This window comes from Dendrobates tinctorius, unplaced genomic scaffold (assembly GCF_039654945.1).
Source record: "Dendrobates tinctorius isolate UK_male_01 unplaced genomic scaffold, ASM3965494v1 ptg000174l, whole genome shotgun sequence".
NCBI classification, from domain to species: Eukaryota; Metazoa; Chordata; class Amphibia; order Anura; family Dendrobatidae; genus Dendrobates; species Dendrobates tinctorius.
In genome coordinates this window covers 9,607,501-9,631,955 of record NW_027361841.1, presented here as the reverse complement: position 1 = coordinate 9,631,955, position 24,455 = coordinate 9,607,501, and the positions used below count along the sequence as shown (strand labels likewise).

Genomic DNA, 24,455 nt, shown 5'->3' with positions numbered 1-24,455 from the left:
TAATTTAACACTGATTTGTAGCAAACACAATGCTTAGTAAAAGTTCCCAGCATAATCATAAAAGCAACTTTTGAATATTATGATACCACATGAAATAGTTAGACTAGTCAGAAAAGCGTGTACTTGGTGTGGGGCAGTCCTGTCCAGAAAGCCAATATCACGCCTATCTCCTCCCCACTATTTAAAGAACATAAAGGATAAGTTGTACAGTGACTTCAGGCATGCATAGTAATTTTTGGCAGATGGACCACTTCTCTGGTGTCATACTTTGCAGACCCAAATTCTGGCCTCCTGAGAGCATCCATCTGCAAACTCAAAGCTGATGCGCTGTGCTGCAGTGTTCTAGTGCTGATGTGCTGTGCTGCAGTGTTCTAGTGCTGATGTGCTGTGCTGCAGTGTTCTAGTGCTGATGCTCTGTGCTGCAGTATTCTAGTGCTCATGCGCTGTGCTGCGGTGTTCTAGTGCTCATGCGCTGTGCTGCGGTGTTCTAGTGCTCATGCGCTGTGCTGCGGTGTTCTAGTGCTCATGCGCTGTGCTGCGGTGTTCTAGTGCTCATGCGCTGTGCTGCGGTGTTCTAGTGCTCATGCGCTGTGCTGCGGTGTTCTAGTGCTCATGTGCTGTGCTGCGGTGTTCTAGTGCTCATGCGCTGTGCTGCGGTGTTCTAGTGCTCATGCGCTGTGCTGCAGTGTTCTAGTGCTCATGCGCTGTGCTGCGGTGTTCTAGTGCTCATGAGCTGTGCTGCGGTGTTCTAGTGCTCATGCGCTGTGCTGCGGTGTTCTAGTGCTCATGCGCTGTGCTGCGGTGTTCTAGTGCTCATGCGCTGTGCTGCAGTGTTCTAGTGCTCATGCGCTGTGCTGCAGTGTTCTAGTGCTCATGCGCTGTGCTGCAGTGTTCTAGTGCTCATGCGCTGTGCTGCAGTGTTCTAGTGCTCATGCGCTGTGCTGCAGTGTTCTAGTGCTCATGCGCTGTGCTGCAGTGTTCTAGTGCTCATGCGCTGTGCTGCAGTGTTCTAGTGCTCATGCACTGTGCTGCAGTGTTCTAGTGCTCATGCGCTGTGCTGCAGTGTTCTAGTGCTGATGCGCTGTGCTGCACTGTTCTAGTGCTGATGCGCTGTGCTGTACTGTTCTAGTGCTGATGCGCTGTGCTGCAGTGTTCTAGTGCTGATGCACTATGCTGCAGTGTTCTAGTGCTGATGCACTGTGTGGTGGTGTTCTAGTGCTGAGCCAACAAGTAGAGTCACATTGTTAGAGTATGTGCTGTACTGTGAACCCCTGCTTATGTGCCACTACTGACCAGCTCAGCACTATAACACAGCAATGCAATGCATTTGCGGTGAGATTACAGAGAGAAGAACTCAGTCAGTCTTTGGGCTTCATCATAGGAGATCAATGTGCATTTCCAAAGTTAGGGCTACAACTGCTCATTTGTGTGATTTAGAGGGTGGGAAGAAGGCAAATGAGTACTACTATGACTATGGACAAGATAGCAGGTTGGGCTGGACAGATCTGCACACTTTTCTGACTAGTATAACTATAACATGCAGAACCATCATATTAAAATGCTGATTTTATGATTATGCTGGTAACTTTTCCTATACATTGTGTTTGTTAGAAATCAACATTAAAGGAATCTGTCAGCAGGTTTTTGCCACCTAATTTGAGAAGAGCATATTGTAGAGACAGAGACCAGGATTCCAGCAATGTGTAACTTACTGGGCTACTTATTGTACTTTCGCTAAAATCACTGTTTTATCATCACTAGACGACTAGCAAACCTGAAGCCAGGTTGCCAATTATATTAAAGAGCTCTGTATAACCTTGCTACCACCAACTGGCAGCTTTTTGTGTACACTGTACATGGGCAGAAAGCTGCTAGACAGTGGTGTGGGTGAAGTTAGACAGAGCTAAGCATTTAGAGAACTGCTTGATCGACAGCAGATAAAACATTGATTTTATCTGCTGACAGCAAGTAGTCCAGTAAGGGACACATTGCTGGAATCAGGGTCTCTGCTCCTTTATTATGCTGCTCTTAGATGGGGTAGCAAAAACTTGGTGACAAATTCCCTTTACATAATGAGTGCAATGCTGCAATTAGTTAAAAGGGGTAAATCCTGATTATCAAATTTACTCTTTTAAGAATTTGTTCAATATATCTATAGTTTAGCAAATGTGACAGGAACATGATTTAATGGCACTTACCAGTATATAATTCATTTGTTTTACTCATTTATATAGCGCCATTAATTCCACAGCGCTTTACAGACATTATTGGCACTGTCCCTGATGGGGCTCAAAATCTAGAATCCCTATCAGTATGTCTTTGGAATGTGAAAGGAAACCGGAGAACCCGAAGGAAACACACGCAAACACGGGGAGAACATACAAACTACTTGCAGATGTTTCCTTGTGGGATTTGAACCCAGGACCCCAGTGCTGAAAGGCTGCAGTGCTAACCACTGAGTAATTATTACAGCTCCTCTTCTTGTACTTGTTAGTACTGCATTCCTCACCAATTAAAATAGCTAGTGATGGAGGGTCATGTGACCAGACCTGTCCGTCAGCCTCCTCCAATTGAAAAACAGCCTTTCCATCTGCAGTATCTTCCAATAGGAGGAGGCTAATGGGCAGGTTCGGTCACATGCTTCTCCATCAGCTATCATTTTGAGAACAGAAGAGTTGTGAACTTTGTGATGAAGGCTGTACTAACAACACAGCTATAATACCAAATATCAATTATGTCCTCACCACATATGTTAAAATAAAAATAAAGTAAACAACCACTTTAATAATATTTTCAAAGCTAAACCTGGACAAAGATTTTCATTTTCTATACATACTACAGTACATATATAAAACTATATATTTCTTGTTCCTTTTTTATAGAAACACTAGCTGAAGAGCCCGGCGTTGGCCGGGCATAGTAACTAACTACGGATAGTTATAATAAATTATAATGATTATATCTATATACTGTATATATAAAGCTAAGTGTAGAGCCCTGCCCATTCCGCATAGCCACATTCACTATAATATCCCAAATCATCCCGTCAGCCAGAGCCACTGGACTACTACCCCTAACATCCCACATCATCCCATCAGCCAGAGCTACCAGACTATTACCCATAATATCCAACATCATCCCATCAGCCAGAGCCACCAGACAACTACCACTAATATCCCACATCATCCCGTAACCCTGGAGTCAGAACCAGGGTACTGAGTGGAACGGTCCTAACTTCCATACTGGGGATCCCTTTAAGAGAGGCCTGGCATCAGAACCAGAGTACTGAGTGGATTTGCCCTGACTTCCATACCAATGATCCCTTTAATAGAAGCCTAGGGTGAGAATCATAGCACTGAGGGATTTACCCAACTTCCATACCGGAGATCCCTTTAAGAGAGGCCTGGGGTCAGTACCAAAGCGCAGAGTGGATTTTCCCTCACTTCTGTACAGAGGATCCCTTTAAGAGGGGACTTGGGCCAGAACCAGAGCGCTGAGTGGATTTGCCCTAACTTTCATACCGGGGATCCCATTAAGAAAGCCTGGGATCAGAATCAGAGCGCTGAGTGGATTTGCCCTGACTTGCATACCAATGATCCCTTTAATAGAACCCTGGGGTCAGAATCAGAGTGCCAAGGGATTTGCCCTAACTTCCATACAGGAGATCCCTTTAAGAGAGCCTGGGGTCAGTACCAGAGCATTTGAAGGCAATTGCCCTGACTTCCATACCGGGGATTCCTTTAAGAGAGGCCTGGGGTCAGAATTAAAGCGCTGGATGGATTTGCCCTGACTTCCATACCGGAAATCCCTTTAAGAAGGGCCTGGGGTCAGTACCAAGGTGCAGAGTGGATTTGCCCTAAATTCCATACCAATGATCCCTTTAAGAGACCCTGGGGTCAGAACCACAGAGCTGAGTGGAACGGTCCTAACTTCCATACTGGGGATCCCTTTAAGAGAGGCCTGGGGTAAAAATCAAAGACCTGGATGGATTTGCTCTGACTTCCATACCAATGATCCCTTTAAGAGGGAAGATGTGCCTATAGGATGGAGGATGTGTGATGGGTATATGGGCAGGGAGGGGGGATTCATTTCTGTCATGTGCTCTCTGCTCTTTCTGGCTGGGAGCTTATGTTTCTGGGGATGCTAGATTTCTCCCACTATGTCAGTGTCTGCTGAGGTGTTGTCAAGTGGGAAAACTGTTGGTCATAGCAACCAATCACAGCTCAGCTTCTTTTAACCAGCTCTGGTGAAATGAAAGATTCTTCGTGATTGGTTGGTGATACACACACATTCATTTTTATATTAGAGAGATTATTTACTAAAAGAGGTGGCTACTTTTTAGCAAAATTAGTCAAATACCATAAACACATGTGTTCTTTCATAAAAACCATTAATATCATCCTTCACACTAGGTCTTCAGGGCCTGTGCAGATGTATGCAGCATAATCTCCCATATCTGCACAGCTAGGGAATGTGTTCAGCTTCTTCCTTGGGAAGTAATCACGTTTATAAATCACAAGATCATTACCATCCATTGTACAGACATCCAAACCATTGGCTAAAGAGAGCATTGAGCTAAAAATCTGCTGTGAGGAATGAGATCATTTGGAGTTTTTGTGACAAAAACTAGACGGTAGAAAGTGGTTAACCGGATATCCCTTTAGACTCTCCTCTTTTTCCTGTCCTGATCTGGCTGTTCATCACTACAACGACACTCTTAGAAGCACCCTTGACCACATATTCTGCCGCGCTTTACAGTTTAACAGTTTCAAAACACAAGTCATAAGTCATAAGTAGCAACATTAACAATACGATAATTAAAGCAAAACAAGACGACCCTGCTCGTGAGAGCTTACAATCTACTTGGGCAGCACGGTGGCTCAGTGGATAGCATTGCAGCGCTGGAGTCCTGGGTTCAAATCCCACCAAAGATAACATCTTCAAGGAGTTTCTATATTCTCCCCATGTTTATGCGGATTTCCTCCGGGTACTCCGGTTTTCTCCCACATTCTAAAGATATATTGATAAGGAATGTACATTGTAAACCCCATCGGGGACAGTGATGATAATGTGTGCAAACTGTAAAGCGCTGCGGAATATGTTAGCGCTATTTAAAAATAAAGATTATTCATTATTATTAACCATTTTGAAAGACTTTCAAAATGTGACAATTTTTACACTTACCGTATTTTGCGGATTAGAAGACGCACCGGATTATAAAATGCACCCCAAATTTTGAGGAGAAAAATAGGAAAAAAAACTGTTTTTTAATGAAATAGTGGTGCGTCTTATAATCCATGCGTCTTATTGCTTACTGGGGTGGTGGCTGCGGTGAAAAGGGGTCCCTGCTCATTGCTGAGTTCTCAATCTGAGCATGCACCACCCCCTGTGGCCAATTTCCCGGAGGCGACCGCATCGCAGTAATGGATGTGCGGGGGGGGCTCCGGTAAAATGGCAGCCAGGGGTGGCACATGCTCAGATTGAGATATCGTTGTCAGTAATGGCTGCTGCTACAGACTCAATGTTTTGACTGTATTGATGATGTCACGTTGACATTGGCGCATCACTATTGTAGCCAATCACGGAGCTTAGCAGCTCATGTCTTCTACCTCAACAGAGCTTCTGAGCTTGTTGATTAGCTACAGTGTGATATGTGCTGTTTACAAGACATCACAACTATAGCCAAAATTCTGAGGTCACAGCAGCAGTGGTGAGACATCAGTGGCCTCTGGGAGGATAAGAATCTACTGCATTTTTTATTTTAGGTATTGTAAAACATTTGGCATCATGAGCAAAATGCACTCCCTTCTATGCCTTTTTAACTCCAAACTAATAAGATTTGTTTTACAAACACTCAGGAAATCAATCCAGCACAGCCTTGTATGGGGTACTCAGGATTTCTGCTTTATTAATACATGTAAACTAGCGTCACAGAAAAAGGAAAAGTTCCCACAGAAATATGTAGCCAATAGGAACTTGAGGGGCGTGAATAGAAATGAAAAACTTCCCCACCCACTAGTGGTATTTGATCACCATGACAGAAGTTATAAATAAGATTGACAACACAGACACAAAATGGAGTCTGTTCTCTAATAGAGTCAATTTTTTTTATATAAAGTCTCTCAAATAAGAGTTTTGACTGTAAACTTTCTTCCTACAGTTTTTGGTTACTTTAAAAATATTTTTTTGCCCTCTATCTGGCATCAAAGCATATCAAATACAATTGTCCACTGAAGATGTTTGAGGCCTGTTGCCATCAAACACATAACCAGCCAGCAGAAAAGAGCTTCCAGGATATTTTAGCAAATATTTTTATCCAATATGTATTTTTGAAGTGTATATTATGTATATTACTGCACAGTTTTATAAAAATCAGCTTCTCTACATGTCTGACACCTCATTCTGTTTAATGTGCTTCTGATTAGGTGATCACCATAACAAAATCTTATTCAAATCAGGGAAAGTATAAAATGCCTTGCTGTGGTGTTCACAATCCTCTTTCAATAGGACAAGCTGAATGGCAAAACAAGTGCTAGTAATATTCCAAAAGTAATAGGAATGAAAAAATAACTTTTAACCATGCCAAAGGAGTTGAAAAGAAAAAGTCTTGAGTGAGGAAAAGAAGGGCTCAATTCTGGCTTTACTAGCAGAGGGATACAGTGAGCGTCATGTTGCCTCCATCCTTAAAACTTCTAAGACTGCAGTCCATTACAACAAGGTCCTACAGCAGACATTTGGGATAACAAACTACAGACCGGCAGAGGGTGAAAACAACTCTCCACTGACTGTTAACTTATTCGAATGTCACTTAGCAACCGCAGGATTATATCAAGTGACCTACAAAAGGAATGACAAATGGCAGTTGAGGTGAAGTGGAAGGCAAGAACTGTTTGTAACAGGCTCCTAGAGGCAGGGCTCAAGTCATGTAAAGCTAGAAAAAAGCTTTTCAATGAGAAGCAAAGGAGAGCCAGGCTGAAGTTTGTCAAATACCATAAGGATTGGACCATAGAGGACTACAGTAAGGTAATCTTCTCTGATGAGTAGTGTTGAGCATTCCGATACCGCAAGTATCGGGTATCAGCCGATATTAGCTGTATCGGAATTCCGATACTTAGTTCCGATACTTTTTTCATATCGAATACCGGAATCGGAAGTTCCCATAATGCTAGGAGCCCGCTCGATTTGATTCAGCCAATGGGGATCCTCAGAAGTGTGGGCATATCCTGTTAGGCATGTAGGCATGTTAACTACTGGCATGGCTGTGATTGGCTGCTGAAATGATGTCATGATGCACTATAAAAAGCGCTGCAGCCGCCATTTCTGGTCACTCTGCTGTGAATTCAGTTAGGGACAGGCTGCTGTTGAAGTCTGTGAGGGACAGTTAGAAATAGCGATTCCACAAAACATATAGTGCTTAACCCAGGCTACATAATCCACCACTGTAGCTTGCTTTTCCCTAGCAGCGCTGTTTTCACAGCTGTCTGCAAGGGCTGTGTGAGTGCAGACCCATGCTGTGTAGTGTGTCCTGCAGGCACGTCTGCTTGTAGGCCGGCCAGCGTGTGTCTCTGCCTCATACACATTTTTCTTTTATTGCTGCTTTTTTTTTCTCCTGTATAGTGTGCTTCCATACGTATCCATATACGTTGGTTGCAAACACTAAAGGAGTGGACAGCGGAGCCTTTCAGCAGCCTTTCAGTGCTATAGCCCATTTCTCTGCACTGTTTTTGGCTGTCTGATAGGTCTCTCTGTGTGTGAGTGCAGCTCACGTTGCAGTGTGTTCTACAGCCACCGCTAGCTGTAGTCCACTCAGCGTGCGTCACTGCCTCATACATAGTCCTTTTTTTGCAGCTAATTTAGCCAGATTTTTGCTCCTATATTAGTGTGCTTCCAACCGCATGCATTGTCATTGGTTGGTTGCAAACACTATATAGGATTAGATAGAGGAGCCTTTTTGCTGGCTTGTGCCCTTCAGGGCCAGCCAGGCTAGTATCACCCTATTTTTTGGAGCCTCATCAATTGCATTGTAGGTTAGCTTCCTGCATTGTAATCGCTCCAAAAAGTGTGTGATACTATAGCTTTCAAACTTTGGTCACATCCTTTCCTTTCCCCCCATCCAAAAAAAAAAAGGAAATAAAGTTCACCAAACACTCCACTTTACAGTTGTCTAGGCCACATTAGATCATATTAAAGTGTAGTACACACACTCTTAGCCAAATTAGTGTTTCTTATACTGGTTAGCAGGTGTTCAGGAATAAGAACACTAAGCCACCCCTTTTTTACTTTTCTGCCTATCTTTATCAGTCTACCAAGGTGAAGAAGGCAGGGAGTAAGGCACGTGGTCGTGGCCGTGGAGTTTCAGCAGGGAGAGGACGGGGGGATTCAGCAGGGAGAGGACGTGGGGATTCGGTATCTGCTGCGGCCACCAGTGACCCGGCATCCCCCACCTTTACCAGGCAACAGTCCTTCATGCGCAGCTTTGTAGGACCTCGCCGTACCCCACTGCTGCGTGACGAACAAATTGAAGCCGTTGTCGGATGGATGGCAGCTAACGCATCCACTTCAATGACTTCCGCATCCTCCCAAGGCCAGAGCACTGAAGAGCAACCATCTGTCTCTTCACCACCTGCCAAATTGCCCAGACAGTCTGAGAGCCCTGGACAGGAGCCATCTCAATCTTTACTTCTGTTCTCAGAATCTGTTGGCTTGGAAAGAGGTGGCCAGCCAAGCAGCATTCTAGAGCGTGAAGAAGAGGGAGTATGGAGTGATGCGCAACTGCTTTGTCCCTCTGAATCTGAAGAGGCGGGTGGGCCAGTGCCCATGGTCAGCACACCTCAGTATGCATCAGATGATGATGAGACTCAGTTGCCAATTTCTGGTGCGTACGGTGCTGGCGAGACAACCCAGGACCAGCCGGTGCTTGAAGAGGGGAGTGGAGATAATGAGGTCCTTGACCCATCATGGCGTCAGCCACAGGAAGGTGGTGGGAGCAGCTCTGAGGAAGAGATTCCCCGAACAGCCAAAAGAGGAGGGAGAGGGCGGGGGCAGACTTGGTTGCCTGTAGCCTCCACTTTGGCACCCGTGAGGAGCAATCCTCTTCCAAAACACAAAACGGGCGCTCCCAGGACTTGCAGTGCGTGGTCTTTTTTTGACACAGTTGCAGATGACATTTGCTTTGTCAAATGCAAGCTGTGTCATCAGAAAGTGAAACGAGGGAAAAATGTGAGCAACCTCAATACCACAAATATGTGGAAACATGTGCGTACCAAGCACGAGGTGGAGTTACACAGACACACTGAAGATGTAGGCCAACCTTCAGCAGCACCTACCACCTCTTCAGCTCGTGTTGGGGCCTCTTCCTCCAGCTCACACACAGCTGGTTTGTCTTCCTCACTGGAACGCCATGGAAGAACCACTGCCACTGTTGTCCAGAGACCCAGTGAAATTCCACCCACTGAACCACGTTCGCAGTCATCAGCACCCTCCCAGGCCACTCACCAGCAATCGGTAGCACAGGCATGGGAGAAAAAGCGGCCATACTGGGCAAACCATCCCCGAGCACTGGCTCCGAATGCCGGCATTGCCAAACTACTGGCCCTTGAGATGCTGTCATTCAGGCTGGTGGAGACTGACACATTCCGGAACTTTATGTCATTGGCAGTTCCACAATACAATGTGCCCAGCCGCTTTTATTTCAGCAGGCAAGCTGTCCCTGCCCTGCAAAAGCATGTGGAGGGAAAAATTAAAAATGCGCTACTAAATGCCATCAGTAGCAAGGTCCACCTGACCACCGATGCGTGGACCAGTAGCCATGGACAGGGACGATACCTTTCCCTCACTGCCCATTGGGTCAATGTTGTGGAGCCGGGTACAGATCTGGAGAGTGGCTCTGTACGTATTCTGCCATCTCCAAGGATTGCAGGAATGCAGTCTGTACATATTGAGTCCTCCTCCTACTCTAGTTCCTCGGAATCAGCACTGCATGAGCCTGTTAGGCCAGATATGAGCACAGGTGTGGCCAAACGTCAACAGGCCGTCCTTAAATTAATTTCTTTGGGGAATCGGAGCCACACAGCACAGGAGCTCTGGAATGCCATCAAGCAGGAGAGCGATGTGTGGTTTGTGCCAGCGAATCTCCAGCCAGGTTTGGTAGTGAGTGACAATGGCCGAAATCTAGTGGCAGCTCTGGGCCTAGGCAACCTCACTCACATACCATGTCTGGCACACGTGCTTAATTTGGTCGTGCAGAGCTTTCTGAGGGACTATCTGGATCTTGATGCACTGCTGCACAAGGTTCGCCTAGAGTGTGCTCACTTGCGGCGTTCCAGCATGGCAAGAGCGCTTTGCATCTCTGCAACGCCGATTCCGCCTGCCAGAACATCGCATCATATGTGACCTCCCCACCAGGTGGAATTCAACGTTATATATGTTGGAGCGGTTGTGTGAGCAGCAGGCAGCAGTAATGGAGTACCAGCTGCATCAGGCGCAAACAAGTCGCACTGTGCGCCGGACACACTTCACCACCACTGAGTGGGCCACTATGAGGGACATCTGCCAAGTTTTGCGTGCCTTCGATGACTCCACGCGGATGGCCAGTGCAGATGATGCACTAATCAGCATGACTGTCCCCCTCATCTGTCTGCTTCAAAAAACCTTACAAGCACTAAGTGAGGAGGTTTTTGAAGAGGTCGAGGATGAGCAGTCAGAAATGCCATCTGCTTCTGGCAAGTCTGCGCAACGTGCTTCCACACAAAGGCCCAGGCAGAGGACACTTAGTGAGGAGGATGACGAGGAGTCAATGGAGGAGGAGGAACACATCTCTCCAGAGGAGGGAGGTACACAAGGCTCTAGTAGTCAGTGTGTACAGCGAGGGTGGGGTGATGCTGAGCAGGCAGAGATGCTGCCTCAAGCTGGGGACAGCGTTTCCGGTCCAGTTGGCAGTCTGCAGCACATGGTTGATTTCATGCTGCAGTGCTTGTTAAATGACCGCCGCATCGCCAACATTCTCCACACGGCTGATTATTGGGTGTACACCCTCCTAGATCCTCGCTACCGGGACAACTTACAAAGCCTCATACCACAGTTGAACCGGGAGCGAAAAATGCGGGAGTACCAAGAAACACTTGTGCAGGCCATCACGTTCTCCATTCCCCCCACAAGTGTTGCTGGTAGTGCTTTTCAAAGCAGCCATGTGGGTAGAGGCAGTGGAGGAAGCTCTGCACAAAGAGGTAGCAGAGGCAGTGCCGCAGGACAAGGCAAGGCCAGTATGGCCCAAATGTGGAAAAGTTTTGTGGGACCGCCACAAACGGCTACACCATCACAGACGGCTCCAGTCAGCAGGAGGCAACGTTTCCGTCAGATGGTGACAGACTACTTGTCGTGCCCTGTTAGTGTTCTCCCAGACGGCTCTTCCCCGTTCAAGAATTGGGTCTCTAAGCTGGATACATGGCCAGAGCTTAGCCAGTATGCATTGGAGGTGTTGGCTTGCCCTGCTGCCAGTGTATTATCGGAACGTGTCTTTAGTGCTGCAGGTGGTGTGGTAACAGACCGTCGCACGCGACTATCCGTCGATAATGTTGACCGGCTTACTTTTGTGAAAATGAACAAGGCCTGGATCTCACCTGAATTTGCCAGTCCTCTTCCAGAATAAATAATTGGCTGGCAACAGGATCCAGGTCTCCTGTTGTGTTCATGTTTCTATGACCTGAACTTTATTTCCTGGGCTACAGCAACGCCCGTTGTTGCTCAGAAGTGCTGTCCGCACAGACAAAACACTCGCTCATGTGTAAGTGGGGTTCGGTAACGTCAGCTGATCCCCTGCTGTGTGTACGGCAAACTCTCCTGCTGCCTACAACTTCTGACTACCTCTGATTTGCCCTCTGTCTCCACTCTGTTTTGAGTATTTCCTCCGGCCTACAACACCGCCTGTTTCTGCTCTCAAGTGCCGTCTGCACAATCCACACTTGATCCTGTGGTACCTGGGTCCTGTAACATCTGCTCATCTCCAGAGTTGAGCACGGCAATGTCTCCTGCTTTGTCTACATTCCCACTACTTGTAGTGGAAATGTGGACAGAGCAGGAGACATTGCCTGACTCACCTCTAGGGAGAAGCTGCTGTTACAGAACCCCAGTAACACAGGAACAAGTGTGGGTTGTGCAGACGGCATTTCAGAGCAGCAACTGGCGTGGTTAGAAGCCAGCGGAAATACTCGAAACAGAGTGAAGACAGAGGCCTAATTGGATTACGTTGACAGTTAGTAGTAGTCTAGAAACAATCGCAAACTGCCACCAAGTAGGCCTCGGCCTACTACCTGATTTTCCCTGGGCTCCGACAACACCAGTTGGTGCTCAGAAGTGCTGTCCGCACAGACAAAACACTCGCTCATGTGTAAGTGGGGTTCGGTAACGTCAGCTGATCCCCTGCTGTGTGTATGGCAAAGTGTCCTGCTCCCTCCACAGTCAAACAACCTCAGATTTACACCTGGCTCCAAGTAGGCCTCGGCCTACTACCTCATTTTCCCTTGGCTCCGACAACGCCAGTTGGTGCTCGGAAGTGCTGTCCGCACAGACAAAACACTCGCTCATGTGTAAGTGGGGTTCGGTAACGTCAGCTGATCCCCTGCTGTGTGGAGGGCAAACTGCTGCTGCCTCCAAATTGTAACTACTTCAGATTTAAACATTCTCTGATTTGGCCTCTGTCTCCACTCTGTCTCTAGTATTTCCCCTGACCTCCAACACCGCCAGTTCCTGCTCACAGTTGCCGTCCACGCATTCCACACGTGTTCCTGTGTTACTGGGGTTCTGTTACGTCAGCAGATCCCCCAATATGTGTCCGCCACTGTCTCCTGCGCTGTCCACCTTCCCACTGCAAGCGGTGGGAATGTGGACAGAGCAGGAGACAGTGGCAGACACACATCAGGGGATCTGCTGACATTACAGAATCCCAGTAACACAGCAACACGTGTGGATTGGGCAGACGGCTACTGTACGCATAAACTGGCGGTGTTGGTAGTCACGTGAAATCCTGGAAACAGAGTGGAGACAGATGCCTAATTGGAGCATGTTGACAGTCTGTTTTAGCCTACAAACAATGTAAAACTGCCACCAAGTAGGCCTCGGCCTGCACCCTGGTTCTCCCTGGGCTCCAACACCGCTAGTTGGTGCTCAGAAGTGCTGTCCACAAAGAAAAACACACTCGTTCATGTGAACGTGGGGGTCAGTAACGTCAGCTGATCCCCTGCTGTGTGGAGGGCAAAGTGTCCTGCTCCCTCCAAAGTCAAAATACCTCAGCTTTACACCTGGCTCCTAGTAGGCCTCGGCCTGCACCATGATTGTCCCTGGGGTCCAACAATGCTAGTTGGTTCTCGGAAGTGCTGTCCACACAGAAAAACACACTCGTTCATGTGAAAGTGGGGTTCAGTAACATCAGCTGATCCCCTGCTGTGTGGAGGGCAAACTGCTACTGCCTCCAAATTCAAACAACGTCTTATCTTAAACTGCCTCCAAGTAGGCCTCAGCCTACAAAATGACTATCCCTGGGCTCCAACATCGTCAGTTGTTGCTCGGAAGTGCCGTACATACAGAAAAACACACTCGTTCATGTGAAAGTGGGGGTCAGTAACATCTGCTGATCCCCTGCTGTGTGGAGGGCAAAGTGTCCTGCTCCTTCCAAAGTCAAAATACCTCAGCTTTACACCTTGGCTCCTAGTAGGCCTCGGCCTTCACCCTGGTTCTCCCTGGGCTCCAACAACGCTAGTTGGTGCTCGGAAGTGCTGTCCACACAGAAAAACACACTCGTTCATGTGAAAGTGGGGTTCAGTAACGTCAGCTGCTCCCCTGCTGTGGGGAGGGCAAACTGCTGCTGCCTCCAAATTGTAACTACTTCAGATTTAAACATTCTCTGATTTGGCCTCTGTCTCCACTCTGTCTCTAGTATTTCCCCTGACCTCCAACACCGCCAGTTCCTGCTCACAGTTGCCGTCCACGCATTCCACACGTGTTCCTGTGTTACTGGGGTTCTGTAACATCAGCAGATCCCCCAATATGTGTCCGCCACTGTCTCCTGCGCTGTCCACCTTCCCACTGCAAGCGGTGGGAAGGTGGACAGAGCAGGAGACAGTGGCAGACACACATCAGGGGATCTGCTGACATTACAGAATCCCAGCAACACAGCAACACGTGTGGATTGGGCAGACGGCTACTGTACGCATAAACTGGCGTTGTTGGTGGTCACGTGAAATCCTGGAAACAGAGTGGAGACATATGCCTAATTGGAGCACGTTGACAGTCTGTTGTAGCCTACAAACAATCTAAAACTACCACCAAGTAGGCCTCGGCCTACACCATGATTGTCCCTGGGCTCCAACAACACCAGTTGGTGCTCGGCAGTGTCTTTGGCACGGGGACTCCCTGTTGCCCAGCCTGGTTCCAGCACGCCTGCTGTTTCCAGGTAGTGTCAAGGTCACTATGCCACCAATCCGTTGTCCTGTCGTCTTGCGGCCGGGTTAGCCGACTCTACGGTGCCTGCAGTTTAGGTGACTCCTATGTGGGCTGCGGGAACTGGCACTGAAGGCTGGATCCGTAGTGCCAATGGGACATGAACCCCCTGTAGGACTGTGGGTTTCGGTAACTGCGGCCGGCTTGCGGCCTGGCTACTTTGCTTTCAATGGATACCTTCTGCTACCCTCCCGGGTGCCAGCACTGTCTGCTGGTTCTCACCAGAGCCTTTGGCCTAGGTGCCTCCATCTCGGTATCCAAGGTCCAGCACCGTCAGCTGGTCCTTGGTAGTGCTTTTTAGCACAGGTACCTTCTGTTTAGTAACCGTGGTCCAGCACCGTCAGTTGGTCCTCGGTAGTGCCATTGGCTCTTGTTCCTTCTGCTACCCATCCGGGTGCCAGCACTGTCTGCTGGTTCTCGCCACAGCCTTTGGCCTAGGTGCCTCCATCTCGGTATCCGAGGTCCAGCACCGTCAGCTGGTCCTTGGTAGTGGTTTCTAGCACAGGTACCTCCTGCATAGTAACCGGGGTCCAGCACCGTCAGCTGTTCCTCTGTAGTGCCATTGGCTAATGTTCCTTCTGCTGCCACTACAGGTTCCAGTACTGTCAGCTGGTTCTCGCATGAAGACAACCACCAAGATACAGAACAAAAGACAGAAGAACAAGATGCAGAAGAAGCAAAAGCAGAAGAACAGAAAGCAGAAGAACATTAAGCATAAGACAAAAAATCAGCATAGAAGAAATCAAAATTATAAGCAGAAGAAGACTAAGCAGTAAATGGGGGTGAGTCCGTTCCTCCTCGTGGTGCCCCTGGAAAATGCCTGCTGCTGCAGGCCAAACTGAACGCGGACAAATCCTGTTGTAAATCTTTTGTGACAGGCAGAACGTAAGGTGTAATCTTATAACTTTTATAGATAAGTACTACAGGAATGCCTGTCACCATAAGAAAATGAAGAAAAAGAAGAATAGGAAGAAGATGAAGAAATAGCATATGAAAATTAATAATAGCTGAATAAGAAGAATATGAAGAATGGAAAAAAAATTAATGGGAAGAAGGTGAAGAAGAAGAAGATGAACAAGGTGAAGAAAAAGTTGATGAAAAAAATGCTACTGCTGTGGATCATGAAGGAGAAAGTGTGGGAGAAGTACAAAAGAAGGTGAAGAGCATGGAAGTTGTGAAACATACATATCTGACTAAATATAAAAAAGGTTAACATAGTCAATATCTTTTTAACTCCGAACGTCTTGAAAAAAAAAATTGGAATTAATGCTATGCCATGTGATTTGAATAAACCACTATGCTTTTAATGTCTCCTCCACCTCCCACAATACATTCTACATGATTCTTATTTGTTTTCAATTATGTAGAATTAGCCAACAAGGAAATAAAGGCCTTTTTTTTAATTCCGATACCGGAAGTCCCATTGACTTGAATGAGACTTCCGGTATCGGAATCGGCGATACCCGATATTTTTTTCGTATCGGGCGATACCATCCGATACAATATTTTTGGGTATCGAACGGTATCGCTCAACACTACTGATGAGTTTAAATTTTCAGCTTTGCCCAACATCTCGTCGTCTAATAGTTAGACGGAGACCTGGAGAGGCGTACAAGCCACAGTGTCTTGCACATACTGTGAAATTTGGTGGAGTATCAGTGATGATTTGGGGATGCTTCAGCAAGGCTGGAATTGGGCAGGTTAATCGTCGCGAAGGATGTATGAATCAAGCCGCATACAAGGTTATTCTGGAAAAACAGTTAATTCCTTCTGCTCCGGCAATGTTCCCCAACTCTGAGGACTGGTTCTTCCAGCAGGACAGTGCGCCATGCCACACAACTAGGTCAATGTGTGGATGAAGGACCACCACATCAAATACCTGTCATGGCCAGCCCATCTCCAGACTTGAACCCCATTGAAAACCTCTAGAATGTAATCAAGAGGAAGATGGATAGTCACAACAAGCCATCAAACAAAGAACTGCTTATATTTTTGTGCCAGGAGTGGCATAAGGTCACCCAAAACTGTGTGAAAGACTGGTGGAAAGCATGCCAAGATGCATGAAAGCTCTGATTAAAAATCATGGTTATTCCACAAAATATTGATTTCTGAACTCTTCCTGAGTTATAACATTAGTATTGTTGCTTCTAAATGATTATGAACTTGTTTTCTTAGCATTATTTGAGGTCTGCAAGCACTGCATTTTTTGATATTTTGACAATTTCTCATTTTCTGAAAATAAATACAAAATTTAGTGCTTGGAAATTCGAAGATACGTCAGAAGTTTATAGAATAAAAGAGCAATTTACATTTTACTCAAAAATATACCTATAAAGAGAAAAATTAGAAAAACTGAAAATTTTGCAGTGGTCCCTTAATTTTTGCCAGAGCTGTTTATAAATATATATATACACACATACACATACATACACACTCTCTAACGTCTAGCATACTAAGCATGGATGCTATTCTACTAGGCAAAAGCATTACTGTATGTTCTCAAGTGAGAGAAGAGCAAAACAGCCTGAGGCACTGACCACTAATCGAACAGGCTGCAGTCCTAGGCAAGAAACTTCTTGTAACTTCATTCTGTGTAGCAGAATCCAACTCCATGATAGTAATGACAGGATGCTCATTGTGACAAAAATACAACATGCATCTAGATTTATGTGTACACTTAATATGATTGCCTTATTATCAAGTCCATGTACAATACCTTTTGATAATCTTTGATGTTAGCCAAGTTAAATGAGAATACGTGATCCTTAGCCCCAACGAATAGTCTTCCCCGCTCTTCATCTAACACGAATGTACTGTAGCTTGAGCTGTTAGCCAATCCATTGAATGTGATTAAATTATTGGAGTCCAGCATTTCTAAAAAAAGAAAAGCAGATTAAAAAATAAAAGTTAGTATTGATCCGATTAAAAAAAGCCTTTATTATAGTCTGTATTTTGATAAGGTGTAGAAAACAACTGGTCAAGCATTGGAAGCCTTTAGATCATCCTATATAAGGATTTCTTCACATGTGTGTAACTTTTTGTGTACATTTGCTGACCAGTTGCTACAAAGGTCACCTAGAGCATGGTCCTGTAAGTCACAAGGGTCACTATACCCCATCTGACCATCTCACAAATGCTTGTAGGGGTATGCTTACCCATATATAGGCATTTAGAGTACAAGAAAAAGGCATTTGTTACAAAATAGTACAGACAGTACTTTAACCATAAAAGCCAAGAAACAGCTAAACCTAGTCATAACCTCTCCGACTGACCATACCACTTTAGTTCAACAAAGAAAGGTAAATATGCTGCTACTAATCACTATGGCCCAATTCCATGTTATTGCCTCAACTGTTTTTGCTGAGGTTATCTTGATTTGCCAAAATAATTACAGAATTATGGAGGGTAGCATAGTGGCTCAGTGGTTAGCACTGTAGCTTTGTAGCACTGGGGTCCTGGTTTCAAATCCCACCAAAGACAAAATTTTCAAGGAGTTGCTATTTTCTCAATGGAGACACTGATAATAATGTCTGTAAAGCGCTGTGCAATTTAATGGCACTAAATAAGGGAGTAAAATAAATACGTTAAAATATATGTGAATTTTGAGCAAATTTTTTTTTTATTGAATTTGAGCATTTAATGAACTTAGCACTATCAAGATACTACTGGAGTGATTACCATCTCATTCAGTGCCCTCAACTTAAGATGCCCTTCCACATTGGCAATATGATTTCAAAGACTATCCTCATTCCTATTTCATTTCTACATAAAACTTAGACATAAGAAATATGTATACAGAGCTTGTCATGATATATACAGATAATTTGGTTCCCCTACAGCAAAAATACATTTTATCACTTGAAAGGTAAAAGTGCAAATTTATGACAAAATGGTTTCTTTCATCAATAATTCTATTGTGCATTACCTTTTCTATGTCTATCATTGATGAATTGTAGTTTCAAAGATAAATGTCACCTTAGTCAAGCAGTTCAATTTTGTTCATTTAAATCTAAAACAACTTATTTCCATATCAAAAGCAATTTCTGTGCATCTGCGCTGGCCCGGCTGTCTTGAAGGACAATAAGACATTTTATGCATTTTTGGTTCTGCCAAATATGTCATAATCAGGACTGAGCTGGGGAGAACTAGGATACAGTCAATTTTCTTCATTTTATCAAGGCCAATTTGTAGTAATAGGGTTTTATTTCTTGTAAACCGAGGAATTTAAATTAATTTCTAAAATGACAAAATTATGCTCCAATTAGGAAATACATTAGGGAATAGATGACATTTACAAGACCTGCAGAACTTGACGAGGAAATAGACAACATTGCAGTACCAAGCGTATAAAAGGAAGAGAATTGATCTCCCGATACAAGATATTTGAATTGACTTACACGGTTCTTTGTTCTAATATTGTCCTGCATTCTGACCCTTTTCATGACCTTGGATTTCATGCCACCTTATCTGCACATGTCACAAAGTGTTTCTGCCTTGTCATCACGTATGTTTTACTTTCATCAATGTACTATAAGCTCTACAGAGAACAAGAATACTTCTCTAATGCTGCATAGCTTCAACATGTACTCAGCTAGTTTTGATGTATGAAAAGAGTTATAAAAATACTTGGAAGACATAAAGATCGCCAAGTGGGTTGAGTAAGTGATCGTGATCTTATGTTATATTGCCATGTATGGATGAGAAACCAATTGTGTCTTCCTGTAGTAGGATTCTTTTACAATTATTTCTGTGCATATTATTTCAGTTTCTAATTCATATTCCCATTTCATTTACTTCATCCCTTAAGGCTGTGTGCCCACGATGAGTTTTAGGTGAGTTTTTGTTTTTTTTGTTTTTTATAACAAAAACACAGCGTTTTACAATTCCAGGAAAGTGGAATCTATCTATCTACTGGCTAACATGGTACAAAGATTTTCATCTTTCCTGTAGCAAATTGGATGTGATTTATAGTAATCTCATGACCTCTGTGCTTTTTTTTTTTTTAATCAGCGTAAACTGACCTGCGGTGCTTGTTTCATCATGTCGATTTCTCTTGCAGGTGCACTGAGTTTTCTGTGCAGATTTAACAATTAACTTGAATTAGAAGTGAAAGATCGGCAGGTAAAAGATGTATATGCATTTTTAATGCATTTCTGAGGCAGAAATGCATAAAAAAAAAAACAAAAAAAAAAAAACACATAATAGGTGCATAAATAGTGCAGAAAATCTGCAACATCAAAATCTCACCAAAAGCTCATTGTGGGAACGTAGCATAAGTCGACCAAATTTCAGAATCTCAACAAACACTTTTGTGATTGATTTTATTGTCCAAATGTCGCCATAATGTTTTCAGCATTCAGACGTTTCCCAAGTCAATCACAATGCATTTGGGGTATTGTTTCCAGGCCAAAAGGAACAAACATTTTATTATGCAAGAAATATCCTTCCTCTGACATGGTGTTGTGTCTAGAATGTGTTGTGCACAGGAAAGTTTTCTTCTTTTCAAAAGTTCATTAATAGCCTACATACCACTTCCTATTTCTGAGAATATTACAATATCACATATGCTTAAGACAAGTACTACAAGGCAATTTGTCAGGCGACAAGGGTCTGTCAGATACTATACAGCAATACAACGCTGACTCCATCCGTTGAGCTTTGATTAGTAAAACTTTAAAGCCATCAGCTCTAAAACAACTCAATTGCTAGGAAATGCCTACAATACCACCAGTAGCCATCGACGCGCGTTTCGTCTCGCTTTCTCATGGGTCATGTCCTGACAGTATTTACTATCGGTAAGCACACTTAGTGTTGGGTTGATCTAGTACTTATTTGAGTGACGTGCACACTTATTGAACATATTTTGAATGCACTGATCGTTACCCCGCTATTGCCCATAGGATGTTTAGCACTTAGCACTTTACTATATCCATTATTTTGGCTGACAGGTCATGTGTACCAATCTTTCTACCTGATCCTGTTTTTGGGACATTTGTCTATAATATCCATGTTATGTAGGTATGTAATCTATTACATGTTGTGACTTTTTTGACATTTTGCAAGTTCAATAAATGTATATCTTTTTATTGATATTTGGACTTTGTACTGTGGGGAGGTTGAGCTGGGTACGGTTCTGTCTGTAATGGAGACAGAGAGATTGACAGAGGGTGTCATGTGGCAGACTGACCATCAGAGGTCACTAGAGAGCACCAATGGCAGAGATTATGTAACTGTCAATTGAGTGTTACATAACTGCCAGAGGTCAAGGTGACTCTGATTAGGCAGTGGTGACTGTCAGGTGACAGAGGGTGGGGCTACCTGGTCTGTCTGAATAAATACTGAGGTAAACTTCCAGAAGCTTCAGTCAGCCAGGGGAGCTCACAGGTTTGGAGAGTCTGACACACAAAGGAGACCCCTCAGAGATTTTGGACAGTGGAAACGATCACGGGGGGTGACCCTATAGGACATTGGTCACAGGCAGAGACGGCCTGTAAAGACCTGGATTATTGGTGGACTTTGTAAGGTGAAATGCCGTGGTTGATTGGCCTAGGGCAGCCACGGCAGATAGAGCCACGAAGTATGCCTGACGGAAAAAAAGTGTACAAGTGAAGGTACCCGGGCCTGTCTGCAGGAGGAGGAGGATAGCAGTGTGAAACATCTGTCGTGTTTTGTTCTGATCGTCGTGAGGTCGGCCAATAAAAGAAAACCTGTTGAATACAATTCCTGCCTCTGTCTCATGCCTGTCGACGTCAAGAAGCGGGTCACCCCCATTCCTGTGAGTGAATACAGCACACCTCCGCCGCCTATCTGCACTAACACCAGCAGCACCACCACCCAATTGCCATTCCTCCCTCGCCACCGACCCTACAGTACTATGAGTTTTTTTGGTTTAGGATATATTTTGGAGTGTCGGTCCCATGTTTCCCTGAGACCTAACCACATAGTTATTTGTTTTACCGCATTTTGGTTAATATGGCATCCTATATGGTTCCTTATTTTCTAATACCAGCATTAAGGCAAAATTACAAAATTTTCAGCAGAGGAAACACATTTTCCCAATCTCCTCTATAAACATGCATGTTGGATTTGGCTATGCATGCATGTAATGTAAACAAAGACAGACCATTGGTGCCAGACCACAACTTCTGGTGTTGTTGGCATACAAGGATAGTGGAGTGATAAAACTCATTGTTACATATATTTCATTAGTTTAAGAAAAAACACAGGTCCATCAAGTCCTATTTATAATCCAACCGTTGATCCAGAGAAAATCCCAATGAAATAAATGCCAATTACCCATAATAGAACAAATTATACATGGTGGCTCAGTGGTTAGCACTGCAGCATTGCAGCCCTGGATTCAAATGCCACCAAGGACAACATCTACAAGGAGTTTGTACGTTCTCCCCATGTTTGCGTGGGTTTCCTCCGGGTTCCCTGGTTACCTCCCACACTCCAAAGACATACTGATAGGGAAACTAGATTGTGAGCCCTAATGGGGACAGTTCCGGTAATGTCTGCAAAGCGCTGTGGAATTAATGGCGCTATATAAGTGAGTAAAATAAATAAATAAAATAAATTAGTTATCCCTTAAAAATACAGCATTCTCTATAAATATGAGAAAAACTGTACCTCTTATTAAGTCAAGTACTATCCTCCGAAAAAGGGAGATACAGCAGCCATAAAAATAATTGATTTTATACTGAAAGCATTTTTCTTTCTTAGCGACTACTGATATTTTTTGTCTTTAATAAATTCACATGTGTATCTATAACAGCTGACAACTCCATAGAGAAATGGACTTTGTTTTAATCATGGAAATAATATTGCGCGAGAAAACCATCATCATCTTAGCAAACTTTCTGCTACATGTCCCTTAAGAGTGATGATTATGAATAATACTGACACATTGATTTGTTTGTTACATTCATGCAAAAGTTTAAAAAGTCTTATGAAAAGCTACCTAGTTTCAAGGGGTGCTTCTGTTTAAGTTACAAGATTTTGAGTTATAAAATTGTTACATGCCGTTAACTACTTTAAAGCTTTGGAAAACGAGCTGAGGTCAACAATATTTCATTGTACCCCGAAGAGCCATAAACTGCTTTTATAGTAGATCTTCATTATTTTCCCTGGGTAAAAGTTGTTTGAGTGGCCATTTGTTTTCTATTAGCTGTCCCTTTCCATGGAGTCTAGAAGCAAAAAAAAAAACACCATAATAAGAATTGGAAATGTAGCATGAAACAATAATATATTCTTTGCGTTCTGTCATTATTTAAAACCCTAATTAGACTTTAGACATAATAAAAGATTAAAGCACAACATATATTTTCAATATCGAGAACAGAAGCGGTTTCCAACACATTGACACAAAACAGCCAGTCATGGCCGAGAGCGGGTGGAAAATAACTTCTGTTCAATGATGCTTCAGTAGCATTTGAACTGTTAATTATTATGAAGTGTTAGTGCTGTGAAACTTAACAGTAAAAAAGAGCATATGTGCTAGAATGTTTGTTGCTAAATGCAAAATTATATCCAATGAGGTGGTCTTATATATACTTCCTATTATTCCTGGGTATCACTGCATTTTAAGTGTCTTAAAAGCTCAGGAAATAGTAGTCACAAGATATTTTCGTAAAATTTCGGAATTTTACTTTCCTAATGAAAATAACAGCAACACTCTTGATTAGTGTTGATCGAGCACTAAAATGCTCGAGTGCTCGGTGTTATGGTCGGCGGAACACGCTAAATAAAAATATAAATAAAGCGTGTTCGCCGCCTGGGGTCCATCGTGCGGTAGATGTAGAAACCGCTGCTAAAGAGGCAGAACACAAGGACGGTAATGTGCACAGGGTTAAACTGCACCTGGTGCACAAAAGCAAGCTCTGTTGTACTCACAGAGCTGCAAGCATAAACATATGTAAAGTAACGCTGAAGCAGTCTGTTTCACACACAGAGCTGCAAGCAAAACACATATACAAAAACGCTGAGTCTGTTTTAACTTCACAGAACCTCAGCGTGACAGACGTGGTATAGGGTCACAGGAGTCGCCAAGAGTGACAGGCCTGACTCTGTCTAGACCTACCGATAAACATCTGACGCAGTAGCGTTGCAACCGCGAACGCACACTGGGCTGCAACTACAGCGCGGCAGGAACAGAGCCACTGGAAAAGCGCTGCAAAAACGCTGGTGCAATGCAGGGCGCAAGCTGCTGCAACAGGTGAGGCTTGAGTGCGCTGGTGCTAGCGCTGCTAGAGACTGAATCCCACACACTCTCACAGACGTATTATCAGAGGAAAGGGGTTTCTTAATGAGTCAGTCACCAGTCCAAGCATCCATCACCATACCCACAGCAGCAGTATGAAAATACTAGCGCATGGCGGAACAGCCATGCGCACTTTTTACAGTGTACGGGACCTTCCGGAAATCCCCAGAGCAGAACCAATAAAATCAGGAGCAGGACCTGAGCACCTGACTCCTGAACTCCAATGAGAGCTCGTCCCGTGAGCATGCTCAGAAGCTGGGAGAAAGGACTTAGCCTCTGGAGATAAATGTGAGAATCTGGGTCGCTGCCTAGGCATAGAAGGACCCAGATTCCTAACACTCGGTACCCGAATTGAGCACTTTGGATGCTCGGACCTGCTCCACTCCAGTATTGTGCATAATGGAAGTGAATGGCAAACTTGAGCATTTTTCTGGAGGATGACAAAATTATCTCCCTCTCTGCGCTCAGCTTAGATAATTCACTTACAGTGGTCCGAGCACTCAAGCACCATGCAATACTTGGCACTGCTCACTACTTGGTCGAGTAGCAAGCAGTGCCGGGCAAACTCACCCATCATTACTCCTGATCTGATAGATGGATGGATGGATAAATAGATACATAGAAAAGCAAAGGGCTTGAAAAAAGCTCACTTGCTCTTGAGCCAAAATGATGCCACCTGTTCATGTTGGGCAATATAAGC

The 24,455-nt window shown here is 44.4% G+C and overlaps 1 protein-coding gene across 1 annotated transcript in view; it reads right to left on the bottom strand.

Annotated features, from left to right (window-relative positions):
* The window catches only part of SEMA3A (semaphorin 3A), a 371,020-nt gene that overhangs the window by 254,079 nt on the left and 92,486 nt on the right, over positions 1-24,455 (bottom strand). The window contains exon 2 of the mRNA XM_073551304.1: positions 17,210-17,367. Within this exon, the coding sequence (XP_073407405.1) occupies positions 17,210-17,367 (158 nt within the window). The remainder of the gene's footprint in view (positions 1-17,209; positions 17,368-24,455) is intronic.